The 27013-nt window shown below is 41.8% G+C and overlaps 1 protein-coding gene across 9 annotated transcripts in view; it reads left to right on the forward strand.

Annotated features, from left to right (window-relative positions):
* Positions 1-27013, forward strand: part of LOC114546385 (AT-rich interactive domain-containing protein 1B) — a 207639-nt gene that overhangs the window by 60989 nt on the left and 119637 nt on the right. For 8 of the 9 annotated variants that reach the window (XM_028565135.1, XM_028565138.1, XM_028565137.1 and 5 more), the window contains one exon: positions 14440-14595. In XM_028565135.1, coding sequence (XP_028420936.1) covers positions 14440-14595 — 156 coding nt within the window. The remainder of the gene's footprint in view (positions 1-14439; positions 14596-27013) is intronic. The other variant, XM_028565131.1, reaches the window with a different exon arrangement.

The following is a 27013-nucleotide window of genomic DNA, read 5'->3' on the forward strand; positions in this document are numbered from 1 at the left end:
CAGACCTTCCTTCACAGCGCTGTGGAGGAGGGTCTGGCTAGTCCACACAGCATTCCAGGATGGGAGACAAACGTGCTCTGGTTTGTTGGCATTTCTTTAAAGGGTGAGGCTATTTACACCCCTGGTACAATTAGCAGTGTATGCTATTTGCACCCCTGGTACAATTAGAAGTGTATGCTATTTGCACCCCTGATACAATTAGAAATGTATGCTATTTGCACCCCTGGTACAATTAGCAGTGTATGCTATTTGCACCCTGGTGCAATTAGAAATGCTATTCGTACCCTGGTGCAATTAGCAGTGTATGCTATTTGCACCCTGGTGCAATTAGAAGTGCTATTCGTACCCTGGTGCAATTAGAAATGAATGCTATTTGTACCCCGCCGGTGCACACAGCAATGTGTTCTATTAATACCCCGTCTGGTACAAATATCAATGTATGCTATTTGCACCCCTGTGTATTTACAGTACCTTGGCATATATTTACACACAGTTATCCATACTACTCATGTATTACACCTTTTTGGAATATTATCGCCCTGACATTCTTTCCCTAACCATAACCAATCCCAATCCTCTTGCCTAAACCTAACCAACCCATCCAGAGCAGGCATATTCATGATATTTCAAAAAAAATCTTCAAATCCAAATTTAAAAAAATAAAATCACCACACAGAGGAATTGAACTCCAAACTCCCATACCAAAGGTAAGCGTACTAACCACTCACCTGGCAGTTCTTTCAGGAAGTTGAACAACTGTTTACCACTTGGTTTCTTCAAGCCTCGGTTGCTAGGTAACCATACTGTATACAAAAAAATAGGTACTAATTAACAAACTAACGATTGTATGCTTTCACTGAAGACAGAACGCGCAACTGTAGTATCCATTTTCCGCTAGAAATTCAATTGTGATGATTTTGGTGCACGCGAGTAACGTTTTTTTGTTGTTACGTCACAGGGTGTAAATAGCTCAGCTGTGTGGCCGAGGCTATTCGTACCGGGGGTGTAAATAGACACTCCGTTCTTTAAACCAATCACAGTCGTCATGGGCCGGACAGAAATAGCCTCGGGAAGGAACTTGCTTTTGGTGAAACCTGTACGTTCAAAAGTTGTTTTAGTCGTGCAACAGAAAACTTAGATTCGACAGATCTAGCTAGCTACCATATTCCTCCTAAATCCACCGGAGTTTAGAATGCTAACACAAAGAAAGCGGATGGTGTGGGACATCTGGCCTAAAATGAGGGACATCCGGCGGAATTTCCAGCACCACCTGAACATTCCCGGAAGTGGAACGTTGTCGATATAGACTAAAGTTAACTTAACTGACGTTTTGCAGAGGTTTGCGGTTTTGCGCTAATGTCAGCTATCATAGCTAACGTTAGGCTCTATGTGAAGAAACAACGGCAGAGAGAAACAAACTTACTTGCGGTTTGGGAGTTTGAGGTGAACTCGTCAAAGTCGTTGCCATAGATTTACGGTAAAGCCAGAGGCTTAGACCGGTTACACACTGGCTTCGTGGCGTGAGCGTGGCGTTTCTGTTGCGTGTCAGCTGCGTGGATTTTTCTGTCTTTACACACCAGAAACGTGTCTGATGCGCTGCTGCTGCTAGCCTTGTCTGTACACAAGGTTTCCCATTGATAAAATGAAATACCATGTTAAACATAAATATATACTGATTTGATTACAGCAAAGACAACGTCGGCAGTATTGACGGCAAAATAGGCTACAGAATATTTTGTTCTGTATTGACAGGTGCAATATTAGAAAATCAATTTTTTTTTTAATTACATTTATATCTGCATTTATATCAAAACCTAGATACTTTCAAACATCAACATGTCATTTATTAATATGTATTTGTGTCTAAATGACACATAAACATCTTTTCCTATTCTATTTTGCCTGGAAACGCTTCCAACACGCTTGTGTGTCGCGTGAAAAATAGGCGTCGGTTCTATTTCTAGCAGGCACGCGTTCAAATTGAATTAGTAAGTATACTTACCATAGCCAGAAAAATATGGATTGGGCTTTGAAGTTCCTATTAAAACAAAAAGCTGCAAAAAAAAAACCAAAAAACCCTTATCTGTCCAAACATCGTCTTGTGGACTATCGACTTCAGGGAGTTAGATGGGTAATTTACGACATCGATTGAGCCTGGGTGGGGGGGTTCCTCACCAGTGGGGAGAACGAGGGCCACTTGGAAGCACTTAGGGGCCCCGGGTGCTGGGGTTGTCTCTGGGGTTAATGCAGCTAGCGCTGCTGGCTCTGACGGATGGCTGGGAAGCCCCTATAAATCAGCCCCTCTGCCAGGAAAGATGGAGGGAGAGGAGTGTTGGGGGTACAAAGGGGACCACTCCAGCCTCGTCACGCCCCCTCCCTTTCAGGAGGCTTGCTGTTCAAAGTACACATCTCAACCATCCAGATACACACCCACACAACACACTCTTTCTGTCTTTTATCTCCTCCACAACTCCGGACCTGCACTCCATGCCAGCCCATGGGACCCTGGGCATTTTCACCTCACAATTAAAAAAAATACATTAAGAGAGAGAGAGAGCAAAGGGGGGGGGGGGGTTAAAAGAGGAGAGAGAAAAGGATTGAAAGAAAAAAGGACAACGCTATGGAAAGGCTGATTAATTAAGGGTTCCTCTCTGGCTATAGAATAGATGAAGTTTCAGGATCAATTAATTAGCAAGCTAGCCTACGCACGTCAATGGCTCTAATAGCCTGCTCTCATTTGTAACTTTTATTACCCCGCTGCTGTAGAGTGGCTCTCAGCCAATCAGACGCCACGTGGAGACGATGCTACGTGGCCATTAACTGTGGGGAGAAAACACCTCCCCTTTCACAGACCAGTTGAAGCGACACTATCAATTATATGTAAAGTTTGTATATGCTAGATCTGACATAAAGAAAGATAGCAAAACACAGACTTGGGCATGTATTAGTAAATTCTGTGTGCACTCAGGACTAGCATGAAATGCATATAATGTATAAAAAAACTAAATGGTGATATGTTTACAGTATGATATTACACAGTGGATTATACATTCTTGAGCTATTAGTAAAATTACCAACCCAGCTGTCAGTTTTTTCTTGGTGTTGCATTATTGTATGAGCCGCAAACTCCATCATTCTTGAACAGGCAGATGAAGTGATGTTGGAATTTGATATAATTTAGTGTTGAATGCAGGCAGTCAGTGTAAAACGTCACAGACGGAGTGTTTTTGAAAGAACCAGGCTCGGCATGGTCTGTGTGCTCTATATGTGCCTATTGATAAGATAAAAGAGCAGAGAGATGAAAGTGGAGCGAAACGGAGGAACTAAGGAAGAGACAGGAAACAAAGGGATGCTTTACGTCTTTGCCGAGTTACTAGGGGATTAGTCGCTGCTCTAATTGGCTCACCGAGAATTCCGCTCAGTTTTCTTTCAGATTAGAGATAGATTTTTTTTTTTTTTTAACACAGGTCAAGTCTGCTCCGGCATCTCGGTTTCTGGGCTTCATTTGTAAAGCGGAGAAATGAAGAGACGTGACACACCATCAACATTTGAAAACAGATCTGAGAAGGCATAGATTGGCATGATCAAGCTTTAACCTTGATTCAGCCCCTGTGCATTGCTCACATCCATCCATTTGGTGTAAGATTGGTATGAGATGAGAAGATGAAGATGGAGCCCAGTTATATAGACTTCAAAGTAGAGCTGGGCGATATGGAGGAAATCAAATATCCCAATATTTTTGACCATATAGCTCAATATCGATATTGTGGCGATATTGTAGGGTTGACAATTGGTGCTTTCACAAAATATGTACCCAATGAGATTTTTGATAAATAATCATCATATTGATATAATTATGTGGGTAAAGGCAAATAATGGAACAGCTAGAACAGTCTGGTGTGTTCAGAAAATGACATCACTGTACTGTAATGCAGCCTTTAAAACCAGGAAAAGACAACACTTGTGTCATATCAGGATATTACGATATCCATAATTTAAGACGATATCTAGTCTCATATCACGATATCGATATAATATCGATATATTGCTCAGCCCTACTTCAAAGTACATCTAACACACTGTATTGACTTGAATATAAGTCACTATAAATTTTGAGATGACCCCACTTTTGCAACACCTTATAAGATTAGTGCTAAATAAATAAATTATAAATATTTAAAGTATTAAATACAGTCTCTTCATACAACTGAGTTATTTAAATAAAACACTGTAAACCTGTTTGAGTATTTTAAATTCCATTATACCCTCTCAAGAGAATTGTAGTAGATAATAGGGCTGGGCGATATATCGATATAAAAAATATATCGATATATTTTTAAATGAGATATGGAATTAGACCATATCGCATATATCGATATAGTTCAAATGTGATCCTTGCTCCCATAGATATATACACAGATGTCGCCTTGAGGTTCTAAACATACGTCAAAACCGCCGCCATCTTGGAACAGGGGTGCGAAGCATTCAGATCAACGCTAAAGATGCCGGACTTTTGTACTGCTTAATTATGTTCGATAGAGGAAATGAAAAGAACAAACAGCAATGAATAACATTTAACAGGTGACAATGTGTTTTATGATTTATGTATGCCGCCTTGACCAGCAACCTGAGCTCCGGGCGGCAGCGGGAGGCGGAGAGCTCCGTGGCCGGCCGCAGCGTCTCTTTCCCCGGGCAAAAACACGGCCGCCTCGCTGCTGCGCTGTCCCCGCTGATCCGGATCGGACCAGCCAAAGACAGAGTGGTGATCGGTAGGATCTTACACGTAGTCCAGGACAACCTGTATGTCGATATCGGGCGGAAAGTTCCACTAAGTTTGCCGGGCGGCAGGCGGACGGAGAGAAGCTACAGCGGGGCAGCAGAGACCGTCTGCGGCTGCAGGATCTGGAGCTCAGTGCCCGTTAAAATGACATGTAACGCATAAATACATACAGAAATAAATAGTGGAGGAATGAGCCTGGACATTTCAGTCTGTTTTAAACTTCACCTTGAAGCAGAAACTCTTAGTTCAGAAGGGTGAAGTTTCCGTTTGGACTCTGGATCTGTGAACCGATCATAATAAATATTCTTTGTATTAACACATTAATTAGTTTCTTTGTTTTGTAGTCGATAGTTCATCTTTTAGTTTACTTAAGTGGAAGCAGTATCAAGTGGAAGAATGGGACTATAAACCTAGGCTTACAGGCATGAGGCATTACATTTTGAACAAAGTAGATTATATTAATATCAAAAGCTTAATTGACCTTTGGAACGAATCACAAATATGGAGCTTTGATTTCAAAAAAGGTACTCCTGTTATACAGTATTTAGGTTTACATTTTATTGTTATTTGAACAGCTGAGCATTTAATCATGAACCAGGTGAAGAAACCGGTTCATTATGTATTTGATTTTGCAACTGTCTCTATGAAACTACTTGTGACATGTCATATTTGATTTTGGCTTTGACTGAACATTTGCTCTCACTTTGCGGAAAAAAATATCGGGATATATATCGTATATCGATATTCAGCCGAAATATATCAGGATATGACTTTTGGTCCATATCGCCCAGCCCTAGTAGATAATCATAGTAGATTATTATTAGCCAAACATCGTGAATGCTCTTGGGAGGTTAAATTGCATTCAGATTACTACGGTTTTTCTCCACAACTACCAGAGAAAGAAGCCCGAGAGACAGAAAGTGTTGAATGTTAAAAACATCGTCATCATCATATGTGAAGGCCAATGCGGTTTATAGATCTTTTGGGTCAATGTGGAAACTTGGCGCTGTGTATGTGTTTTGGTATTTAGTGATTGTACAGTATGTCTCTAACATAAAATTCCTATCAAGCTGGTTGATGTGACAGTTCATTCATATCCGTTAATTAAACACCCAGTTGCCCTTTTATTAGGTACACCTAGCTAAAACTAGAGGTGTTGATTCAACTTTGTGGTCATTTTGGAGGCCGGGGCTTGTGGTGCTGTTGAACTGTATTGCGTTACACAGAGAGGTGTTTCTCTTATTTGGCCTACCGTCACTGATATAAATGGGGTGGACAAAGTAATAGAAACCCCTCTCAGTGCAATGCAATACAGTTCTAATGACCATAAAGTTGAATCGACACCTTGTGTAACAGTTTGAAGAAAAGCTGAAACTGAGGGACTGACACTTCCAAAGGTGTCATGGACAAACATAGGCCCATACCTGCCTGTGACCCTCTAACCCCGTCCTGCTCACATCCCAACCAGCTGATTCATCTCTAACACACAGCACAGTATCCACGCTGACCTGAAGGAACTCGACAATCGGCGGTGTCGCTGTCATTTAACACAGCAACACCTAGCGAGCGTCCGCATCCAAGAAAGACAGCCTCACAGCAGGGGATGTCAAATACGAGTATAATCTCCGGCGCTGATGTCAACCACTAATGATGAACAAGCGTGTTTCAACTAGAAGCTCCCTTCCCTCCTCTCCCTTCCTCCCTCCATCTCTCCTCCCTGTTCAGATCTAATTGACATGACTCCTACACAAGTTCGAGCCTGTCATCACTGCGAGTGGTGGAAAACGCTGCCGTGTGCCGAAATGACTGATCTGAAAGTAGTTTGGGGGGTATTTTTTGCTGAATTGTGATGTTTACTGTACATGTGTCGCGGGCCTTCTTTCCTTCTTCTCCTCTTTGTAATTTAATGATGATTAATTTTCTATCTGTCAAGACGGAATTTAGTTTGAGTTAGATCTAGCATTAGGTGGCCTTCTCCCCACTAAATGGCAGATATAAACATTGAGAAATTCTGTGTCAAGATACATTTCAAAGGATCAATGATCTATTTACTCTGTCTCACATTCTCTCTTTGGGAAAGCCTGCTATAACTCCTTCAGTATCAGCATCTGCACCCTCTCTCCCTCGCTCATTCAGATCCTTTTTGACCCCCCATGAATCACATTTGCTTTTTTTTTCTCCTTTCTCAATTTCCCCTCTCTCTTCTGTCTTTCTTGGCCACAGATTGGGGTCAGGAGTTTAGTAGGGGAAAAACATTTGGAGCCGGTGGCACAGGGCCCAGAGCCTCTCGCAAAAAAAAAGAAAAGAAATCGCTGTTCTAACACACACACATTACAGAGAGCATTAACCTGCCCTGCTCTGCCTCTCCAAATGTCTCCATTACGGCTATGCTTGGAACAACACAGGCAGCGCTAGTCGTAGCCAGCCATCAATTGATGTGAGCAGAAACAGAGAATTAGAGAGAGGGAAAAATAAAGAAAGACAGACAGAGGGCAGAGAGCAACGTTTGGCATTCTTCAGAAAAGGATCCGAGATGAAAATATAGAAAAACACGCCTGCGTGTCTAACACTCGATAGCTACACTATCTGCACGCTTTCACTCGCCGTCAGTGCAATGTTGATGTTATCACCAGGTCGACAAGTCACAATCTTCGAATAGACAGGCTTGTGTTTTCATTTGGGAATAAAAAAAACTGCGCGGTATATGAAGTGCACCCTATTTCATACAAACAGAATACCAGCAAATGAATCTGCAGCTTTGATTTTCTTTGTTGCCAGAGTGTGACAGCGTTTCTTTGTTTTTATATTTAGTCTTGGCTTGATGCGTCTAGGTTCAGGTTACTGGCTCGTCATTATTGAGAGTCCTCCTGTATATCACTCCTCCTGTCCCTCACTCTTTCTTCCAGTCCTTCAAGGGCAACTCATCCCTTGAGGTGTCAAGGGCCTCCCGATGTATGAGGAGGGGGAAGAGCGAGAGAAAGAGAGCTCACAGAGAGCTAGAGAGCGACAGAGAGCACCGTCACCTTGGAGGCGGAGGGGGGTAGAGATGCGAGGATGATGAAACGTTTGGTGATGCATCCCCTCTTCTTTCCCATTAAGTTTAATTATGAACCTGTTGATGCTGGTCCGTCCCTCCGACGCCTCACATTTGCATTAAGGGACTCGCCTTCGCCTGCAATTCACAAATCAAGAATGGTGTTCCCATCTTATTCTGTATACGAGAGATGAGTGCACGTGGTATTGTCTGTGAGCGACTAATCTCATCACTACACGGAGCTAAAGAAGCTGGTTGATTTGTTTTGGTCCTGAATGTAATGATAACGTCTTGTTGGCTGTGCTGTGAGCTCAGTTTAGATGTGACTCAGACGTCAACTTTGTATGTTACAAAAATGAGGAGAGTTGATATTAGGGTTGGGTTCCCGAAACCCAGTTCCACTATGGAACCAGTTCCTACGCAACCGGTAGGAATCGGACCGGATTAGAACGCAAATTTCGGTTCCTCATTTCGGTTCCACTTAATGTGTCGACTGAAATATTTTCCCTCTGTCGCTCCGAAACGGAAGTAAAAATATCACACTACTGTTAGCTAGCTACCGTAAATGTAGGCTACTTTTAAAATGCCACATTTTCCCTCTGGGCTCACCAAAACGGACGTAAAAGCATATTAACCATTCACTGCACGTAATCGCTAGTAAACACATTTTCATTCATTTTCATTCATTTTCATTCATTTTCATTCATTTTCATTCATTTTACACTTTTTCAAGAATCGGTTTAGGAATCGGAATCGTTTTAAAAGTACCGGTTCGGCATCAGAATTGTAAAAATCCAAACGATACCCAACCCTAGTTGATATTCATATCACCGGTGGCAGACTTGTCTGAACCTAGGTTCATTTTACGCCGGAATTGTACTTTAAGTCAGACTCGGTGGTGAGTGAAATCGAAGCAGAGGGACAGACACAGAGCTGTAGCGGAGCCAAAGTAGCGCACTTTTTTATTTATTAACTATCGGTTATCAGGCAAATAAAACGCAGATACAGATGATCGGCAAACTGGCCCGATAATCGTCCAGGGCCGATAATCAGTCTATCCCTAATCTTTATAGTATACTGTTTGCTGCTATTGTTAGATTCATATGCCAACAAGAATGATACAATACATGCACTCTCAGATGTCAATCAAGCTGTGACTTAATAAAAGCCAACGGTTTTCAAATATTTTTATATTTATTGTTTTGTTTTATTGAGAGCTTTCTTGAGCCATCTCACCACCTTCCCCGATTTGTTAACATCTTTTGCAGCTGTATCACCTCCTTTTCCTTTCTCTTATGCATTGTGGGACAATAGTGTGCATCAACAGCACACTCAAAAATAAAAGACAAACAAAATTTAAAAAAAGATTTTTTAAGTATACTGTACTTAGTTTTGTCACTTAAAATGAGCAGTGTAGCCATCAGAACTCAAACTCCTGCTGCTCGTTAATGGTATTTTGTTAAACACATTCATCTCAGCAGTGGGATTTATATTATCTACCTGTCTCATCTGTCTCACCCTGTCTCTCCCATACGTTCCTCAAATTATGTGAGTGTGAAAGAACTTGAACTCGTTTTCATCATTATGTCACATAACCCCCATCCCTCCTCCAAGACTCTTCTTCCTTCCTTCCTCCGCTTCTCTTTTACACTTGTCGCTGTCGCCTCTTTCTCTCCACATATCTCTCGGTCTTTATCTGTCTCTCTCTGTCTTTATCATGTGAAACATTGCTTTATCCATCCCTTTAAGTATCTCAGTCTATAACACCCCTCCTCTATCTCCCCTCTGCCTATCTCTCTATCTCTGCCTCTCTAAACATTTTCCTTTGCTACCGTCAATGGATCTCTTCACATGTCTGGATCACATTTCTGTTGCTTCTCTTTTCTGTTTTTACTCTTTGTCAGCTCATATGACTCTTTATTACTTGCAACCCTTTCTCTCTTTCTGTTTTTTATTTCAAGCTGGCACTTCTGTGGTCTGTGGTGGCGTACTAACATGATAGCATGATAGCATGCTAATGCCAATGCAGTGCCTGTGTGTGCCTGTCAGGCCTGTCAGTGTCAGTGTGTGTATGTGTGAGTGTGTAGGGGTCAGGGTCGGGGTGGTGGCTCTGCTTAGCTCTATGGTTGGCTGATCCCATCTGTCACTCAAAATGGGCGACCTGTGGTCCCGGTTGCCAGCCAGCCGTATCGCCACTTCGACAGAATTATGAAAATTCCTGTCTATTGCTCATTGGCCCAATTGAATTACATGCAGTGCCTTGTTCCGTGCAAGGATTTTAAACGGCTGATTTGATGGCACACACACACACACACACACACACTGCCATGGATGAGGGTTAGCATGGCTATTTATTCCCGTTTTCAGAGCAGGGAGATATTGTCTGCCTTTGCGTATGACTCTTGTTTTGATAGGTTTTTGATTGAGTTCCTCTCAGTGTTTGTGTGAGTGTTTGTGCCTTTGTATGTTAATATGCCGCCAAGGCTTTTGTTTTTATCACACGGTTTCTGCAGTTTATGGTGAATTATTTGCTTCGCAGGACGTCTATTCTGCGTCATTTCTCCCTACAGCACTTCACATCTGTTGTCATTTCATTACAGACATTTATTTGACACTGTGTGGCTGGCAAGGCACTCTGGATAAATCACACTGTTATTTTGTCTGCTTCCACACACCTGAGTGGAAGGAAATGCAGAAAATGGTCTTATTTTCTACTTCCTGCAGTTATTGTTATTGGTATAAGCAAGTCTGTTTATCAGTAAGCATGTTTTCAGTCAAAGAAAATCGGGTTTCAGTGAGCTGGTGTGCACTCAGTAGGTACAGTACATTTATACAGTCTCCCCCAGCAATCAAACAGCAGCTGCATTTGAATGACTCTTTCTTCCCTCCCAAAGCCACTGTGACAGGTTGCTACTTGTTAGACCTCCAGTCTGCCGGCTGTCTCTGTTCCTATTTGACTGACTGACTGGAGGTATTATGTTTGTCTCTTCTGCTCACTTACCTGATTGTCTGTCTAGCTGCTTGAATATCTGTCAGTATCAGTTCTTGAAAACACTGAAATAGGACATTTTTCAAAGGTCCCCTGTAAAGGTTTTTCTATATAAAGTAGTAGCAGGCAGCTTGAAAAGGGGCCGTATGTCAACAATGAGGAGAAAAGTTACACCATAGTTCAGGGTTGCATTTACAGTATCCACCTTTGGCCAAGATAACAATTTCCCCATGTCAAGTGTTTAAACAAGTGATCTGTAGTGTTCTGGTAATAAAGAAAACAAGCATGCAGACGTAAGTACTGTAGACATCTGCTGCTGTGGAGGAAGGAGACCTATCTATGTATTGGAAGACCAAACGCGTTGCTTTATTCCATTTTGCCAGTCCCAAGTAAGACCTTTTTCACAGCAGACATTTTGACCATGCTGTCAAAGTTAGTCATTTAAGGGTCCCAGTAACTGGCAAAAACAAAATGGTATATGCTGCCATTCTTAACGTTATTAAAGACAGCTGTGCTTTTTGTGCTATGGCATGGCAAAAAGTCTGCTTTGAAAAAAGTTCTGTTGAAATCAATTAAGGAAATCAGTCAATCAATCGATCAGGAAAAGTTTACCTATCCAGTCAGTCCCCTCAGGACACTTTGTTTTTATTATTTTTTTATTTATCTTGAACAACATAAACATACTGTAAACAATCTAACAACTTCTGCTTAATATAAAGCAAAGAAAGACCGCAGATTTAACATTGGTGTGTTCAGGCTTTCTCGTCCCAGGTATATATTTTTACATATAAAATCTCAGCAGCTCAAATTGGCAATTTTAAAGACAAGTGAAACAAGTGTAGTTTATTATTTATTCATTGGCTTTCCATGCTTTATACAGTAACAAGGTTATTTATAGCACCAAGAGGAATTATTTGGAGGCACAAACCTAAAGAGCCGTTCTCTTTTGACCCCTTTTTGTGGTTTTTGTCTTTCTCTCTGCCTACGTCCATCCATCTAGTCCTCTGTCTATCTGTCACTGTCTGCCCATATCTGTCTGTCTGCCTGTCATTGTGTTCTTCTGAGAAAGGAACCCACCCACGGTTGTCTGGTCTCGATCTCCATGGCGACCTAATCCTCGCCAATCCCAGAACAGTAGTGTTCCAGTTGAGACCCACTGTGTGTTACACCAGCCTGTCATCACTGATCACAGGATAGAGTTGCTTCTGTTTTATCAGGGTGGCTTTGATCCACATCTAATGACGCGAGTGTGTGTGTGTGTGTGTGTGTGTGTGTGTGTGTGTGTGTGTGTGTGTGTGTGCGTGTGTGTGTGTGTGTGTGCGTGTGCGTGTGTGTGTGTGTGAGAGAAAGCAATTGTTTGTCTTCCTTACATTAACAAATCTCTACAAACTCTACAGACAACTTGAATTTATGTGCATTTATTTGAGTACATTTGTATGAGAGGTGTGTGTGTGTGTGTGTGTGTGTGTGTGTGTGTGTGTGTGTGTGTGTGTGCGTGCACGTGTGTGTGCGTCTGTAGTAATAAATCCAGTGGTGCTGTTGGCATGAGCAAGGCCATGCTATTAACCTCTCTGCCAGCTAGACTGATCTCACCCTGTCTGTCTGTCTCATTGGCCTAATGACACTCTTACGCTCTGAGCGCACGCACACACACACACACACACACACACACACACACCAACAGACCTGTCCTTTATAATCAAATTTCCATTGAAGTGAAAAGAATTCTACATTGTCCAATCATCTATATTCAGAGAGTCAAAAAACCTCTGATAGCATAGAGCGAAGATTTCTTTTTTAACACCCACTCAAAGGAAGTTACTCTTCACAACTGTAAAATGTATTAATCTCCACTTGCCCTTTGCAGCCGGATCAGATTTCACATTATTTTACACCAGCCACCAGTTTCAACAGAGCTTTTATGACTGGGTTTTCGCACTCGTAACAGTCACTGTAAAACTACAACTCTGGATGTGTGCTCTCTACTTTTGATCTGACAAGACCGATGTGTAATAGTTCTGTCATGTCGGAGTCCCCTGTAATACCATCATTCATTTGAGATATAAATCATTCTGAGTTTGAGAGAGTTTTGCCAAGCCTGCCAAGGAAGATTTAAAAGGACATTTCAAAGTTTAGGACTCGGGCAAAAGCTGGAGATGGACTATTTGCTTTGCACACACCCCAAATTACAGCCTGTGTGCTTGTTTATTGAGTTTGTGGCAGCACTTTTGGTCGTCGCCGAATAAAAAAGCAACATGACATGATGGGGAAAAAATATGACACGAAAAGTGCTGTCAAACTGCTTCACCAGTGCTCGTAAATGTTGTTTAATAGTATTACATGTTGTTTAATAGTGTACTTGGCTTTTGTGTGTGCGCGCGTACGTGTCTGTGTGAATGAGAAAACCCCAGCCCCCGTTGGAAATCCGTAGAGGAGTGAGGAGCACCTGGCGCTGTCTGTAGTCATAACAAACGACAAGGAGGGATTTAGACTACATTTGTATTGGTGCCAGCTTGTTACACGCACTCCCTGTTCACATTCTCTCTCTTATAACCACCGTGTAATGCTGCATCGGCACTTGGCGTGGCTTTGCCCTTGCGAGTTAGTTTTTTTAACTGCACCGCTCTGGAATGCCCCGGCTCATCCATGTGTCCCTCATTAGGGTTACGGCCTGGGACTGGCCAGCAGTAATATCCAACACACCTCATCCCATCTGTGAGCTGACCGAGACGGAGATAATGTGGACAGGAGGATGCATTTGGCAAGCCGGAGGACATAAAGTTAGAGGTTTCTGCAGTGAGAGTTCATTAGGCAGAGGACTGCTTGGAGACGGGTGTCAGCCTGGTCTGAGCTAAATTAAATGTGCTAACTGAGGGACAATCAGATGAATTGGGAAATGGATTAAGGCCAGGTTGTGTAGGCCCACGTTGGATGTCTTCATTTTCCTCTCATTGCAAGAGAATTGTAGGTTAGAAGATTCTTCTACTTTCATGTCATTGACTATTACAGTAAGTCACACGGCACCTGCTGTGATGCGTACTAACTGCACATGACCGCTTCTTTGCGTTACTTTTAATTTAAAGTGCTCATATTGTGCTTTTTAGCGTTTTCCCTTTCCTTTCTTGTGTTATATATCTTTTTTGTGCATGTAATAGGTTGAAAAAGTGAAAAAGCCCAAAGTCCATCCCAAAGGGACTTCCAACAGAAAACACTGTTCACAAACAGCTCTATTGTAGTCCGGCCTTTACTTCCGTGACGAATGTGCGTCACTTTGTAACACGTTATAATGCTCGCCTAGCTGCCAGCATGTCACACCCTCATACTCTGCTTCTGACTAGCTAGCAGTGCTTACCTAGGTACTGCGCATGTGCAACTCCCAACAAAGTTGGAACAGAAGTGAGATACCTCACTTTCACACACAGGGTGAAAAGAGGAGCTGCAGCAATGTGCAGTACAACAAAAATATGGTGTTTTTTGAAAATTAAACCATCTAAACCTATTCTGATATAACTTCTAAATACAATTATGAACCTGAAAATGAGCATAATATGAGCACTTTAAAGTTAAAGTTTTGCTTCAACCTCAGCCTTAACCTTAATATGTCCCCTCTAACTGTTGTTTGATTGATTGTTTCAGCAGGTGGCTCCATATGGCCAGCAGGGGATGGGTGGCTACAGCCAGCAGCAGCAGGCGGGGCAGCAGGGAAACCCTCCGTACTTCAGCCCCTCTCAGCAGACCCCTCCAGGCCCGACCCAGATCCCCTACCTGCAGCCTCGACCACCAACACAACAGGTACAAACACACACACACACACACACACACACACACACACACACACACACACACACACACACACACACACACACACACATGAACTCATCACACTCCACACACAGACATCCACTCTGCTGTTTCCTGTTTGGAAGAAAAATTAAGCTGTAACCAAGCCTCAAGTCCCCTCTACAGTACATGCCATGAGAATAAATGCAAATGATTACCATAACTCAATAAATTTATATGAATAAATATATCCGTTACACATAGATGTGCAGATGTTGCTTATCAGATGTAACATCAAGAATAAAATTTGAAATATCAGCAGGAAAGGGATTTCATCCAAATCTTTTTTTCATGGGTTGTATTTTAATATTTTAGTGGTGCTGAGATTGGAGAGATCATTTTAAGGGATTGTGTGTGTGCGTGTGCGTGCGTGCGAGATAATGTGGTGTGTCGGATGTCCAACATGCCTGGTGTATTGGTTGCATTATTCACACGCATTATTCATGAGAGGTATTAGCATACACTTTTAAATGCAATACAAGTTCACAGATTGGTCATTCAAAATGTATAAACACATATTGTACATTTTCTATGCACACAAACCCGCCTGTGCAAAACCAATCCTCAGTACAACAAAAGGCCTGTTGCACAGATTTGGATTAAGACTTGTCCTGCCAAGTTTCAGCATGATGTTCTGTAGAAGTTTTCCATTGGGAGGCTGGGTTCAAGCAGTTGTTTTTGAGTTGAGTGAAGGCTGCCCATGTGTTTCCCATCCACTCTGCAGCCAGAGGGATCTATCAGCCTGCGTGGAGTGACTCTGGCTAACAGCAGTGCCCTAGATCAGAACAGAGCAGAACAAAACTGAGCCGGATAAAAAAACAATACAAGACGGGAGAGATTACAACAGAAATGAACAGGAAAGGAATGATCAGACAGAACAGGGAGGGAAAGGAGAAGACAGGATGAAGCAGAACAGGAAAGATGAGTGAAGTAGGGATGCCCCGAGCCATTCTGCTAGATCAGCATCAGGGCTGATAAAGGCATGTTTTAACTCATTAATATTGACTACCGTATATTAAGTCAATCAAGTTCAAGTTTGTGATTGCAATACCGAAGAGTATATACAAAATGTAGTGGATCTATAACATTAAAATGCTGCTTTCACATCAATAAATCAACAATTCAACACTTAAAAAGTTCTTATCTGTACTTTACCATCAAATACTCACTTTACTTAAAGTAAACATTGTAGGCAAGACTTGAAGTAGACCTTGCAGGAGAGGGATTTGGTATGTTTATACACATGAATGATTTGTACCTCTCCCACTACAGAGCAGAATGATCACAAAAAAAAACCCGGCAGTTTTAATAAAGATATCCAAACTTACAGCTCATCTCTACAGGACAGAACTAGAGTTGTTCCGATACCAGTTTCGGAAATACCTCCGATAGGCTACTGCCAAAAATGCTGGTATTGGCAAGTACGCAATTCTATGCATGGATCCGATACCACATAATTTAGCCCCAAAAAACAACAACTTTAAAGTAGTTTTTTTTTTTTTTCCCGCTATAAAGAAAGTTCTACGGCATCAGTTCTCTGTATATATTTGTTCATGTTTTACAAAGGGTTTAAACTGAGCCAAGCCATGCAACAATGATAGCAATCATATCACATCCATGCAAGGTTACTAGTATATGGCTATTAAAAAATTGTGTGTGTGTGTGTGTGTGTGTGTGTGTGTGTGTGTGTGTGTGTGTGTGTGTGTGTGTGTGTGTGTGTGTGTGTGTGTGTGTGTGTGTGTGTGTGTGTGTGTGTGTGTGTGTGTGTGTGTGTAAAAAAAACACTGGTATCAGATCGGTACTCCGTATTGGCCGCAATTTCAGGTATCAAAATCATTGTAACATCCCTAGACAGAACAAGAACGAACTGTATAAAATACATAAAAACATAGCACAGATCAGGATATTCACAGAAAAATGTGCTATGCAGAACCTTTCCCTCTACAAGTATTTTATTTTCTAGAATTTAAAGGCATGTAATGAACAGCACAGGGCAACATGGACAGCGCTATTATTATTATTTTTAAAAGCATCCTTTTTTTTTGTCCTAGACACCGTATTGCGGCATTAGTAGTTCACAAATGTGAGTAGACCTATTTAGCATCTGCACTAGTTGATGCCATTTGGCAGTGGTGTAATTGTATCTGTCTAGGTAGTTATACTGTGATTTACTGAGATTTAGTTAAACCTTCCTTTAGACAGCCTTGAATATTGAGGACACCAAGACAAATAGCCAAGCAAAAAGCCATTGTGGACACAAAAGCCGGTTGTCAAAGAAAGAAGTCGTTAGTCTCAGCATAGTAATTTTCATACTGAGTGAACATTTCAGCCAGCATGCCTTTTGTCTTGCAGTGAAAAAAGCACTTACTCTTGTTTCCTCACACAGACCGCGCACCCTACCGAACAAACATTATTCACTCTAACTAGGAGAGGCTGAGATCCATGGCCAGGTTGACATTTTGTGACAGTAATGGTGTGTTTTCATCATCGCTGATGATGTGGCGGCAATGGACCCTCGCTGACATTTACACACCAGGTAGTTCTGCCCAAGCACTCTGATTGGCCAAACCCTGTTTCACCTGTGCCGATAGGTCCCATATTGGTTGCTATGCCAACTGCTGGGATGACCATGGAGCTGGTTTCCCTTTGTTTTTCATTGTTAAGCTTGCATGCCACTTTGGGAAAATGTTTCAATCGGCACACAGGGTTGTTACCACTGGATACAAGCCACAATACCTCCAGCAGCCACTGCATCAATGTTGCTTCCTGCTGTCTTTACCTTTAATCAAGAAACCATTCCTGTTTTAAAGCTATATGTAATTTAATGTCCCGGCAACACAGCAGGCAATGTGCCGACACCTCCTGATTTCCGTCTACTCGCCATCAAACTGTAGACCAACTAAATCCACTCCTTCTGCTGACTGATAAGCTCCCAGCTCCCATACTTTTACATTTACATTACATTTATACATTTTGGCTTGGTGTGGGAAGTGAACTTTCACAAGAAATCTAGCTATTAATGGACAAGTACAGTTAAAGGAGTATCGTTCCAACTAGCAGTCCAATCCATCTGACACTTAACAGGGTACATATACAGACTGTGAACGTGTAAATGGAAATGTATAGTTGTAATAGGCTAGATTCCTTGAAACATTGGTGGGTTTTTGGCATATACATCAGTGTATTTTTCACTCGGCTACACCAATTCCATCTTTTGTAACAAATGCAAAATCCAGGTCCGGGCACTCAATTTATTTCAGCAGTTTATGTTCAAGTAATTACTGAAAATACACATTATTGATCATTAAAAAACATGACATTTTACACACAACAAAAAAAGCCTCTGCAGTGGCATTAAGACAAAGTTAATTGTCCATTGATTGAGTGAGAGAGGAATTTAGAGAGGGAATGAAACCAGAAAATACCAGAATACATTTAAATAACAAAGAAACTAGGTCCCTGTCTTTGATTTTGGATCCAAAAGTAAACATGTTTGAAAATTGAACTTACACAACGCAGTTGGCCAAGATTACCGATAGAATATTTGGTGTGCTTTCAGCTCAGCACTGTATTATTTTCATTTTTCTGTTCTGAGAGAGTGTGCATCTTTCTATCAGTTTTTGTATAAGTGTGTCTGCGTGTGTCTGTGTACACTAATCAGCAGAGTGTGCTGCAGCAATTCTGAGCTGTGAAAAGGTCAAACGCTGACCTTTGTCTGTGATTCTGGGCTGAAATGAGACATGATGTGAGCCGCACAGAACGGATTACACGCACACAAATACACACAATTGCAAGCGCATGCCAGATTAGGATGTCATTGTGGTTTTGACCCTTGTTTTGTGACCCTGCATTACTCTGAGAGATCCAAGCTGAAAAGTTCTTTATTTTGATCTTCCGGCGCTCTCTGCAGTTCCTTTCCCCCCACTCCACTCCCATTAACCCTAGTCAGAGGACATCCTCCAGTTGATGGAACCATTCCAGCTGCCTTTGACACCGAATTTTCTCTGCAACCAACCGCTATTAGCTGGTTTTTGTAACAAATCGAAGTGAAAATGCCATCTTTCTTTTCTTTTTGGAGTCTATTGCACTGCTGTGACCTCATCTGATAGCGAGGAGCAGAGCAGGCTTAAAAGACATTTTTGAGACATCAAGACTGATAGTAGATTGAAGAAGTAGATTTTGAAGAAAAATAAAAGTGGGTGGTTTTTGCTGGTGGTTTAATTGAGTGCTGTGGGTGTTGTTTAAAATGATGATTGTCAATGATAGTTCTCAGAAACACTGTCATAAGAAGGCTTTGAAAGGGCTTTTTTGACCTCGTGCATTACTGGGTTTCTTATTTGTATACTAAGATGTCACTTTCCACTACATGCCGTTGAATCAAGGCAATAGAAAATGATTTCTGCTTTTTGAAAGAAATATTTAAAAGCCCCTTTTCTGGAAGTACAGTATATTTTAACAGACCATATAAATACCATGACCCTAATATTTCTGGTCTGATTGTTGGATTCAATTACAGCGTGAGACAAATCACTTAAAAGGAGACAATTGGTGCCCTTTCTTTCTCTTCAACAGATGAAGTGCATGATTATGCATTGTTAATGTCTAATACTTTCTACCTCATAAAAACAGAAATGAGAGAGCTGTAATTTCAAGAATTTAGAGATTATTGTTATGGCATGTTTGCTTTATTGGGTAGTATACACTGGAGAGTGACAGGATAGACTGAGGGGGTAGAGAGAAAGGAGGTGAACTGCAACATTGGCCCGCTGCCAGACTTAAACTCATAATGTTGTGAGAACATGGTACTGGCTTTGATCAGCTATTCCATGGAGCACCAACTATTTCATTTTTTGCCAAGAAACTGTGTTAGATTTATGTTTAGAGAGTAATAACATGCAACAGAATATTGCCTTGCCTTGTTTTCGTATAATATAAACTGTACGGTGAATATGCCACTGAGTGGTATTTGGGTGTATAGTAGAGTTGTTGGGTTTTGACTGCTGGTCTTTGAAGAAGGACGTCATTCCCTGTGACATTTACTCCCCGTAGTAAAAACCCTCCTGTCCACTCTCCTCTGTGAAATTGATCCCACTGGTCGTTTCCTCTGTTGGTCTTAACCATTTCCTCTTCCTGTCTGAGAGTAGGCTCTGGGGAGAGGTGCTGTGGCATAGAAGAGCTCTCAGCTGATTGGAGGAGACAAGCTCACTTTACAGGGACCTGCATTGAAGGAAACTGATTCATTGGTTTAGATAAGTGATGCTCGTGAGCACAACATCACATGTCCACCATGGGGTGTAAACTAAAAAACTAGGGTGAAAGCTCCTGGGATGGCAGTTCAAGCTTTCAATACTATTTTACTTTTATTTTGAAAAGACCGTAACTGCTGCATTTCTGCCCTCCGCTGACGTACTGTGCACTGTTATATGACAGAATGAAATGTTCAGACCACTGGAACGTTGTCAAATTTAGCTATGAAACCCGAGCATATTGTTGCTGTCTGTTTTCTCCATTCTCCAAAACGGCAGAAGAAAAACACTCCCTATTTTCATCTGTGTGACAATGCTTTTTTTTTTTTTTTAGATATTCCAATAGGTTTTTAAATGTGTTTGTAAGAAGCAGTGGCATTTTTACAGTCCATACATTTAATCTTTCAATTTATAAAAAACAAAAATCAAAATCACCAAATTTGGACATGCATGGTTTTCACTGAACAGCAATGATGTACATTGCATATTGTGTATATTATATGCAGTCTGCATGCTTATACATCAAGCGTTTAATCAAAAGCTCCAGAAATGTTACTTAATGGGCCTTGTGGTAAGATTGTTTTGTAAACTCCTGTTTGCTAATATGTATGTTAAAATGATATAGGGTGCTCATATACTGGCACATCACCTGGCTCCTTTACCTTTCTCTGCTTCCAGAGTGTCATTTCCCATTTCCTGTCTGTCACCCCTCCGCCCCCAACCGGCAGGCCCTTTCCCCCGCCCTCTGCCACCCCCGCTTTTAATCACACCAGGTTAATTAAAAGGCCGTCGAGCCTTTCTGCGGCCTGCCCCCCCTGGCTTTATTACCCCCCCTCCCGCTGTATACAGTGACTGCCCCTCAATGCACACACACACACACACACACACACACACACACACACACTCCCCCAAAGTTCAATGTCATTAATTGGTCACCATTTGAATATTAAGTGAAGAACTCTGTTAATTAACAGGATAATAAAGTGCTGCTGGCTGGAAGGCGGTAGACAGTAAGAGGGAGGGAGCGAGAGATGGAGGGAGGACAGGCTACGGAAATGGAGGGCATATGGCGAGAGAGAGGAGGAGGTAGAGAGAGAGAGCGAGGCTGGTTGCGGGTTGATAAGAGGGGGAGAGAGACGTCCATGGGTAAAGGTCTGGCAGTTGTAATTTGCGGAGAGCCGCGTTAATTGTCATAACCTTTTAAATGGCAGAGTTTATCGGAGTCCTCTAAATGTCCCCGCGTATCGCCACGGCAACCCTGGGCCTGCCACACTCCGATTGGCTGCCGCTGACGAGCACTTAAGCTTGATGAGTTTTCAGGCAAAAACTAAATGATAAAATTGAAAAGGAAAGCAAATATATATATATATATAATTGAAGGCATATATATATATATATATATATATATATATATATATATATATATATGCTGTATATGTCAGCTAGGTTTTGTGTGTATGAGTGTGTGTGTGTGTGTATGTGTGATAGTGTGTCTGCATGTGTTTGAGACAATGTTTTTAATTTAGTGTTTTTTTTTACCTCCACATTGACTGACACTCGCTAATTGCTCGACTAGAATGCGCCACTTTTTTTTCTCTTCTTCTTCTTCTTTTTTTTCCATTTTTTGATTTATGTTTGTTTTTGTACAGCCGAGCTATAATTCAAATGCAAATGAACAAGAACGGGAGAGGTGTTTTTGGAACGGTTAGGACAATCATAATGGCTCAGAAAAAAAGGGGGCCGGTAGTTAGCGGCACAGCACCCTAGGGGCCTCATTTAGCTGCCATTTGTTAGGAAATGACGCTACATTTGTTCCTGGATACAGACTTCACAGACAGAGAGAAAGAGAAAACACCAAAAACATGTCACAGTCAAAGTTGAGCTCGCCAACACACTGCTATTGTTCCTCCGTGCTTTAGCAAAAGTCATGTGGGTGTACACCAGTTTGGGTGGATGTCCTCTTTAACTGTGAGCCAAAGCAATTGAAGTGAATGGGCAGATGGGGGTGGTGGTGACGGGGACTTGCGAAAAGTGTGTGAAGTGAAGATGGTACAAAGACTGCCTCTTATTTGATTAGCCTGTGTAGAGGAATGAAAATGAAAGCCCTGGCAACGGCATCTGCAGCTAACACTGTCAGCTACATCTGACATCATCCCTAAGGGACGGCCTGCCTGTGTGTTTGTCTGTGCATGCACATTACTTTCTGTGTCTGCATGTGTGTTTCTGATAATGTGGGCAAGGGTGAATGCTTGCTTGTAGCTGTGTGTGTGTGTGTGTGTGTGTGTGTGTGTGTGTGTGTGTGTGTGTGTGTGTACAGGCTGTGTGAGAGTGTGTGTGTATGTGTGTCCTGTGTTGGAGCTCTGGTCCTCTCTTGTAGTGTCTTTGTGCTAAAGGTCAGGGGGATTGCTGAGATAGAATCCAATCTGAAGGACACAGCACTAGAACAGGCCCTGCTACAAATGGACCCATTAAGATAGGCTACACACACACACACACACATTCTCTCTCTCACATAGCTCACAGGTGAATATATACACACACAGGCATCTTTGCATACACATATGCACATACAGCAACTGTTTCCATTCTAATGTCACCTTTCCTGTGATGATAATAATAGACTGTGCCCTGGAATAAATGCCCGTCATTTACATGCCGTCTAACCAACACACTTATAAAAGGCAGTTGCAGGAGACCGAAGTAGGTCTGCCCTATAATATATTTACAGCATATCTGACATAATCAGAATATAACTGCAATGTTTTCCAAATATTCTGGAATGGATCAAAAGATGTAAGTGTCAAGAAAACATGAAAGACAAGCACATCTTAACCAAATGTTGATTTGTCACATTTTTCAGAACACGCCGTAGCTTGCGTTCACTGCTGATTGTTGCTTTAATTATGGTTTAGTCTGATTGGTGTGAGCATGTGTGCGGATCTGCAAGTCTGAACCAATGCGTGTGTGAACGTGGGGGTGTTGAATATGGATGTGTGCCCCCCATCAGTTAAAAATGCTGCCTTTAACAGTAATTACCGGTAGAGAGCAGGGCATACACACATAAAGACATTAATATACAGCAGGAAACACACTTCCTCACTTCTTTCCTCTTCATGACCCTACCATCACACTTTCTTTTCCTAGTGACTGACCTAGTATATCTGAGTGGGTGTATGTAAGAAAGAGAGTGTGCTTCTCAGGGACTTGCCCAATGGACACCAGAGACTCCCTGTCCTTGAGGTAATGTGGCAGGTGGTGCCAAATGCACTGAGGTTCATGTTGTGTTTGTGCATGTGTGTGTGTGTGTGTGTGTGTGTGTGTGTGTGTGTGTGTGTGTGTGTGTGTGTGTGTGTGTGTTAGGCAATATGTTTAGCGGAGGGGGATTATGGCCCTCTCTCCTAAAGACACGCAATTAAGCTTAATTTTTAATGAATATTAATGGCATTAGCGTGAGATTTTGTGGAGATGTGCATCTGCCAAGGTGCAGGGGAAAAAGGGGGATGACTAATTCATTTGGTAGTCATGAGGAGAACGGCTGGAGACAGGGAGGGAGAGAGGGATGGAGAAATTGAGGTGGGATGGGAAGGTAAAGGGGGATGAAGGGGGTGATAGGAAAAGAGAGAGTGATGGATAAGAAGAAATAGATGGGTATGGAGTGTGAGGGATGTGAGAGGTGTGGAGAAAGGAAGAGATTAATGAGGAGAGGGGATGGACAGAGAGGAAGAAGAGAGAGAAGGAAGTGGAGTGATGCAGAGTGAAGGAGCAGTTAATACTAGGAGGAGTTAATACTGAGTGGATGTTAAGGGAAGGTAGGAGCAAAAAAAATAAAAATATGATGTAAATGTAATTAGGGCAAAAGATAGGAAAAGCACAGCTAACACCGAAAATAACAGAGGATGTGAGTAAGAGATGCTGAAGAATTTATTTGACCCCTAATGATAAAGCGAAAACCATTGTGTGACAAAAACACTGACATCTGCACATAAAGTTTATAAAAGCAAGATAGCCCAGAGCAGACAAAGGCAGTGGAAAAAAAAGGATTAAAAAGCATGCATGTTTAAAATGTTCAAAAAATAAAGCTGAAACATATTGTCAAGTAACTTGCATCTTTTTCTTGCTGCTTAAAAAAAAAAGGAGATTGAGACAGATGTCAGCCAAAATCAGCTTAATGTAATGGCTGTGAATTTTGCTCCTGCTGCTTTCTGTTGTGTCAAGTGGTGGCATCAAATGTGCTTGCTTGCTGTCATGACAGTTTTATTGCCTGTTTTCCGAAGCAATCAAACTCATACAAGCAAAACGAAGCAACATTTCACCTTGCTCCCTGCTTGAATATAGAGGTAAAAAGTGTGCAGTGCAACCAACCAAAAAGGCTCAGTACAACATTTTTAAATTAGGTGTGATCCAAAACAGAAAGGATATGTCAAATTGGTTGTATGTCATAGTTGGAAATACGGTATTGGGGCCTAGATTTCAGGTCCCCTATCATGCTCATTTTTAGGTTCATATTTGTGTTGTGGGTTTCTACTGGAACATGTTTACATGCTTAAATGTTCAGAAAGCAAAACACATTCACATCGGTTTCCTCATACTGTCTGTCTGAATATACCTGTAGTCACCCTCTGTCTGAAACGCTCCGTTTAAGTGCTTGCCCCCCTTCTGAAAAAGCCCAGCCTGGTCTGATTGGTCAGTGTTTCCGGGTCTTTCACATCTGCTTTCTTGGCGTCTCTGCACCGTCATTGCAGCCGGGAAATGACTGTAACGGTACAGTAGCGGCACTTTCTACCTTATTATAGTGATGTTGTGACGGCTCGTTTAAAGACACAGTTTCTGAATACGGGCTGTGTGCGTTTCTCTGTGGATTGAGTGTTCTGATACTTTTACAGTATTTATATAGCACCTTGACCTGCTTTATAATAAAAAAAAAGACTTTTTACAATATGGGACCTAAATAGCTAAAATGCTAGCTCTGTGAGGTGTTGTTCAATAGCACAACTTGACCTTTGAACTCTTTCGTTTCTCTTTAACAAAGTGATACTGATACAGTTAAAAAAATGTAACTACAAACCGGACCGACTAAGTTTGAAAACGGCACTTGCGAGTCTCATATTCGAAACAATCGTCAGCACACAACGTCAACAAGTTTCTGCCTTCCGAACATTTCACACCTACCGACTGACTCCTGTTCCTTAGTGGCTGGGATTAACACGGTGCTGCAATATTGATTTGCGTCCGCATAAAGCCTCTTCGGCTCTATATATTACACCACATTCAGCAGTCATCTATTCAATCAAATCTAATATTACACTGCCTCTCCACACAGCTGTCTATAGCATTTAACTCACAGTTTGTTTCCTGCATTCCCTCATGTACTTCAAACGCTTGCCTTCAATATCCTTCATTCGTTTCTACTATGCCAAGAAGAAGTCTTTTGAAAAGCACGGAATGAATGAGCGTGTCTCTGGGTGTGCGCGTGTATATGTGTGTGTGAAGACAGGATTAGCTTTGGCCTAAGGCTTAAGGTATGGAGTGGAGTGTATTTTAGAAGCTTCTAAATTAGCTGGGAAATGGGATTTTGAAACAATGGACTGGAAAAAAACTCAAATGAAAGGATGCTCTCGCAGCACTCCTTCATTTGCCTCTGATGTTCTCTTGCGCTTGCTTTTTCTAGTCTTTTTTCACCATTGGTTCTCTCTTTTGTTTCCTCTCTCTCTCTCTCTCTCTCTCTCTCTCTCTCTCCCTGTGCTTTCCTACCCTCTCCTTTTCCCCTTCTCTCGTTTGCATCTCACCTTCTGTATTTCTCTGTCAGCATCTGCCCTCCCTCCTCCTCCCAGCCTCTGTTTCTGTCTCTCTCTCACCCTCTGTCCATATTACAGTTGACAGTGGTGATGTAAGAATGTGAGTGCAAACAGTAGAATGAGGCTAACCTAATTTTGACCCATATGAAATGGGTATCCCCTCAAGTACACACACACACACACACACACACACACACACACACACACACACACACACACACACACACACACACACACACACACACACACACTTCCATGCCGGAGTAAATATTGGACTTGGGTCTGCAGCCACTCTTCTGTTCCCATTTCAACTGTCAGTCCATGTGTGCATTTTTATCTGTGAACTAAAGTGTGTGTGTGTGTGTGTGTGTGTGTGTGTGTGTGTGTGTGTGTGTGTGATGAACACACTTGTCCATCTATCAGAAAGCCACCACACATCTCCTGGCCTCTATTTCTTGTTCTCCTCCCGCCCCTCTTCCCTCCTTCCCCAGGCCGTTATTTACCTGTGGAGGTGTATTTGTGTCTAAGACGGGTTTCTGCTTCAAACGAAGCACTTCTGACCATGTAATAAAAGCCTGACGTTTGGCGCGCGTACAGGCTCCCATTGATAAACACAGGGGGGCTGTGCGGACAAACACAGGGCTTGTCCAGGGCCCTGACAGGGAAACTAGTATGGTTTTGTTTTTAAAATAGCACTCTGTTCTCCTGTTGTTAAGTGTCTCTGTACCCACCCACTTCTGGCATGAGAAGTGATCCAGTGATTGAACCACATCTGGGTGAACAGGGTTTCCCCTCTGGCTTTAGGGAGATGTTGCTTGTTTTTCAGTTTTAGGGTTGGAATAAGGGAGCTATTGTGGCAAGATTATGGCTCAAAGTTCCATTTATTTGGCTGACTATTTTCACTGTGTTTATTTTTTGAATAAAAAACATATATTTATGTATATTATTCAGAAAATCTAATGGAAATCAAAATGTCTTTTACAAGAGACCCGAAAATAAGTCACATAAGTGCAACATTGCAACAAGACAATTCAGTCCCACAAGTCGCACAAGTGTCATCGCGCACACTGACACACTTGTTATTACAATCACAAATATTATTTAGAATATCAGCAGGTAGGAATGAGGAATTCTTTTTTGTACTTGTTTCACATCTTATACATCCTTGCTTTTTTCACTTACTGTGAACAGTCAACCATAAATTTAATTAAATCAATGAAAAAATAAATCAACTGATTTACAAATTTCTTTTGCATTTGTTTGAAATTAATTATCATATCAATAAACCTGTCATTATGAGTTTCTTTTTTGCCAAAATCCAGTTGCTTT

The sequence above is a fragment of the Perca flavescens genome, chromosome 20 (assembly GCF_004354835.1).
Source record: "Perca flavescens isolate YP-PL-M2 chromosome 20, PFLA_1.0, whole genome shotgun sequence".
NCBI lineage: Eukaryota > Metazoa > Chordata > Actinopteri > Perciformes > Percidae > Perca > Perca flavescens.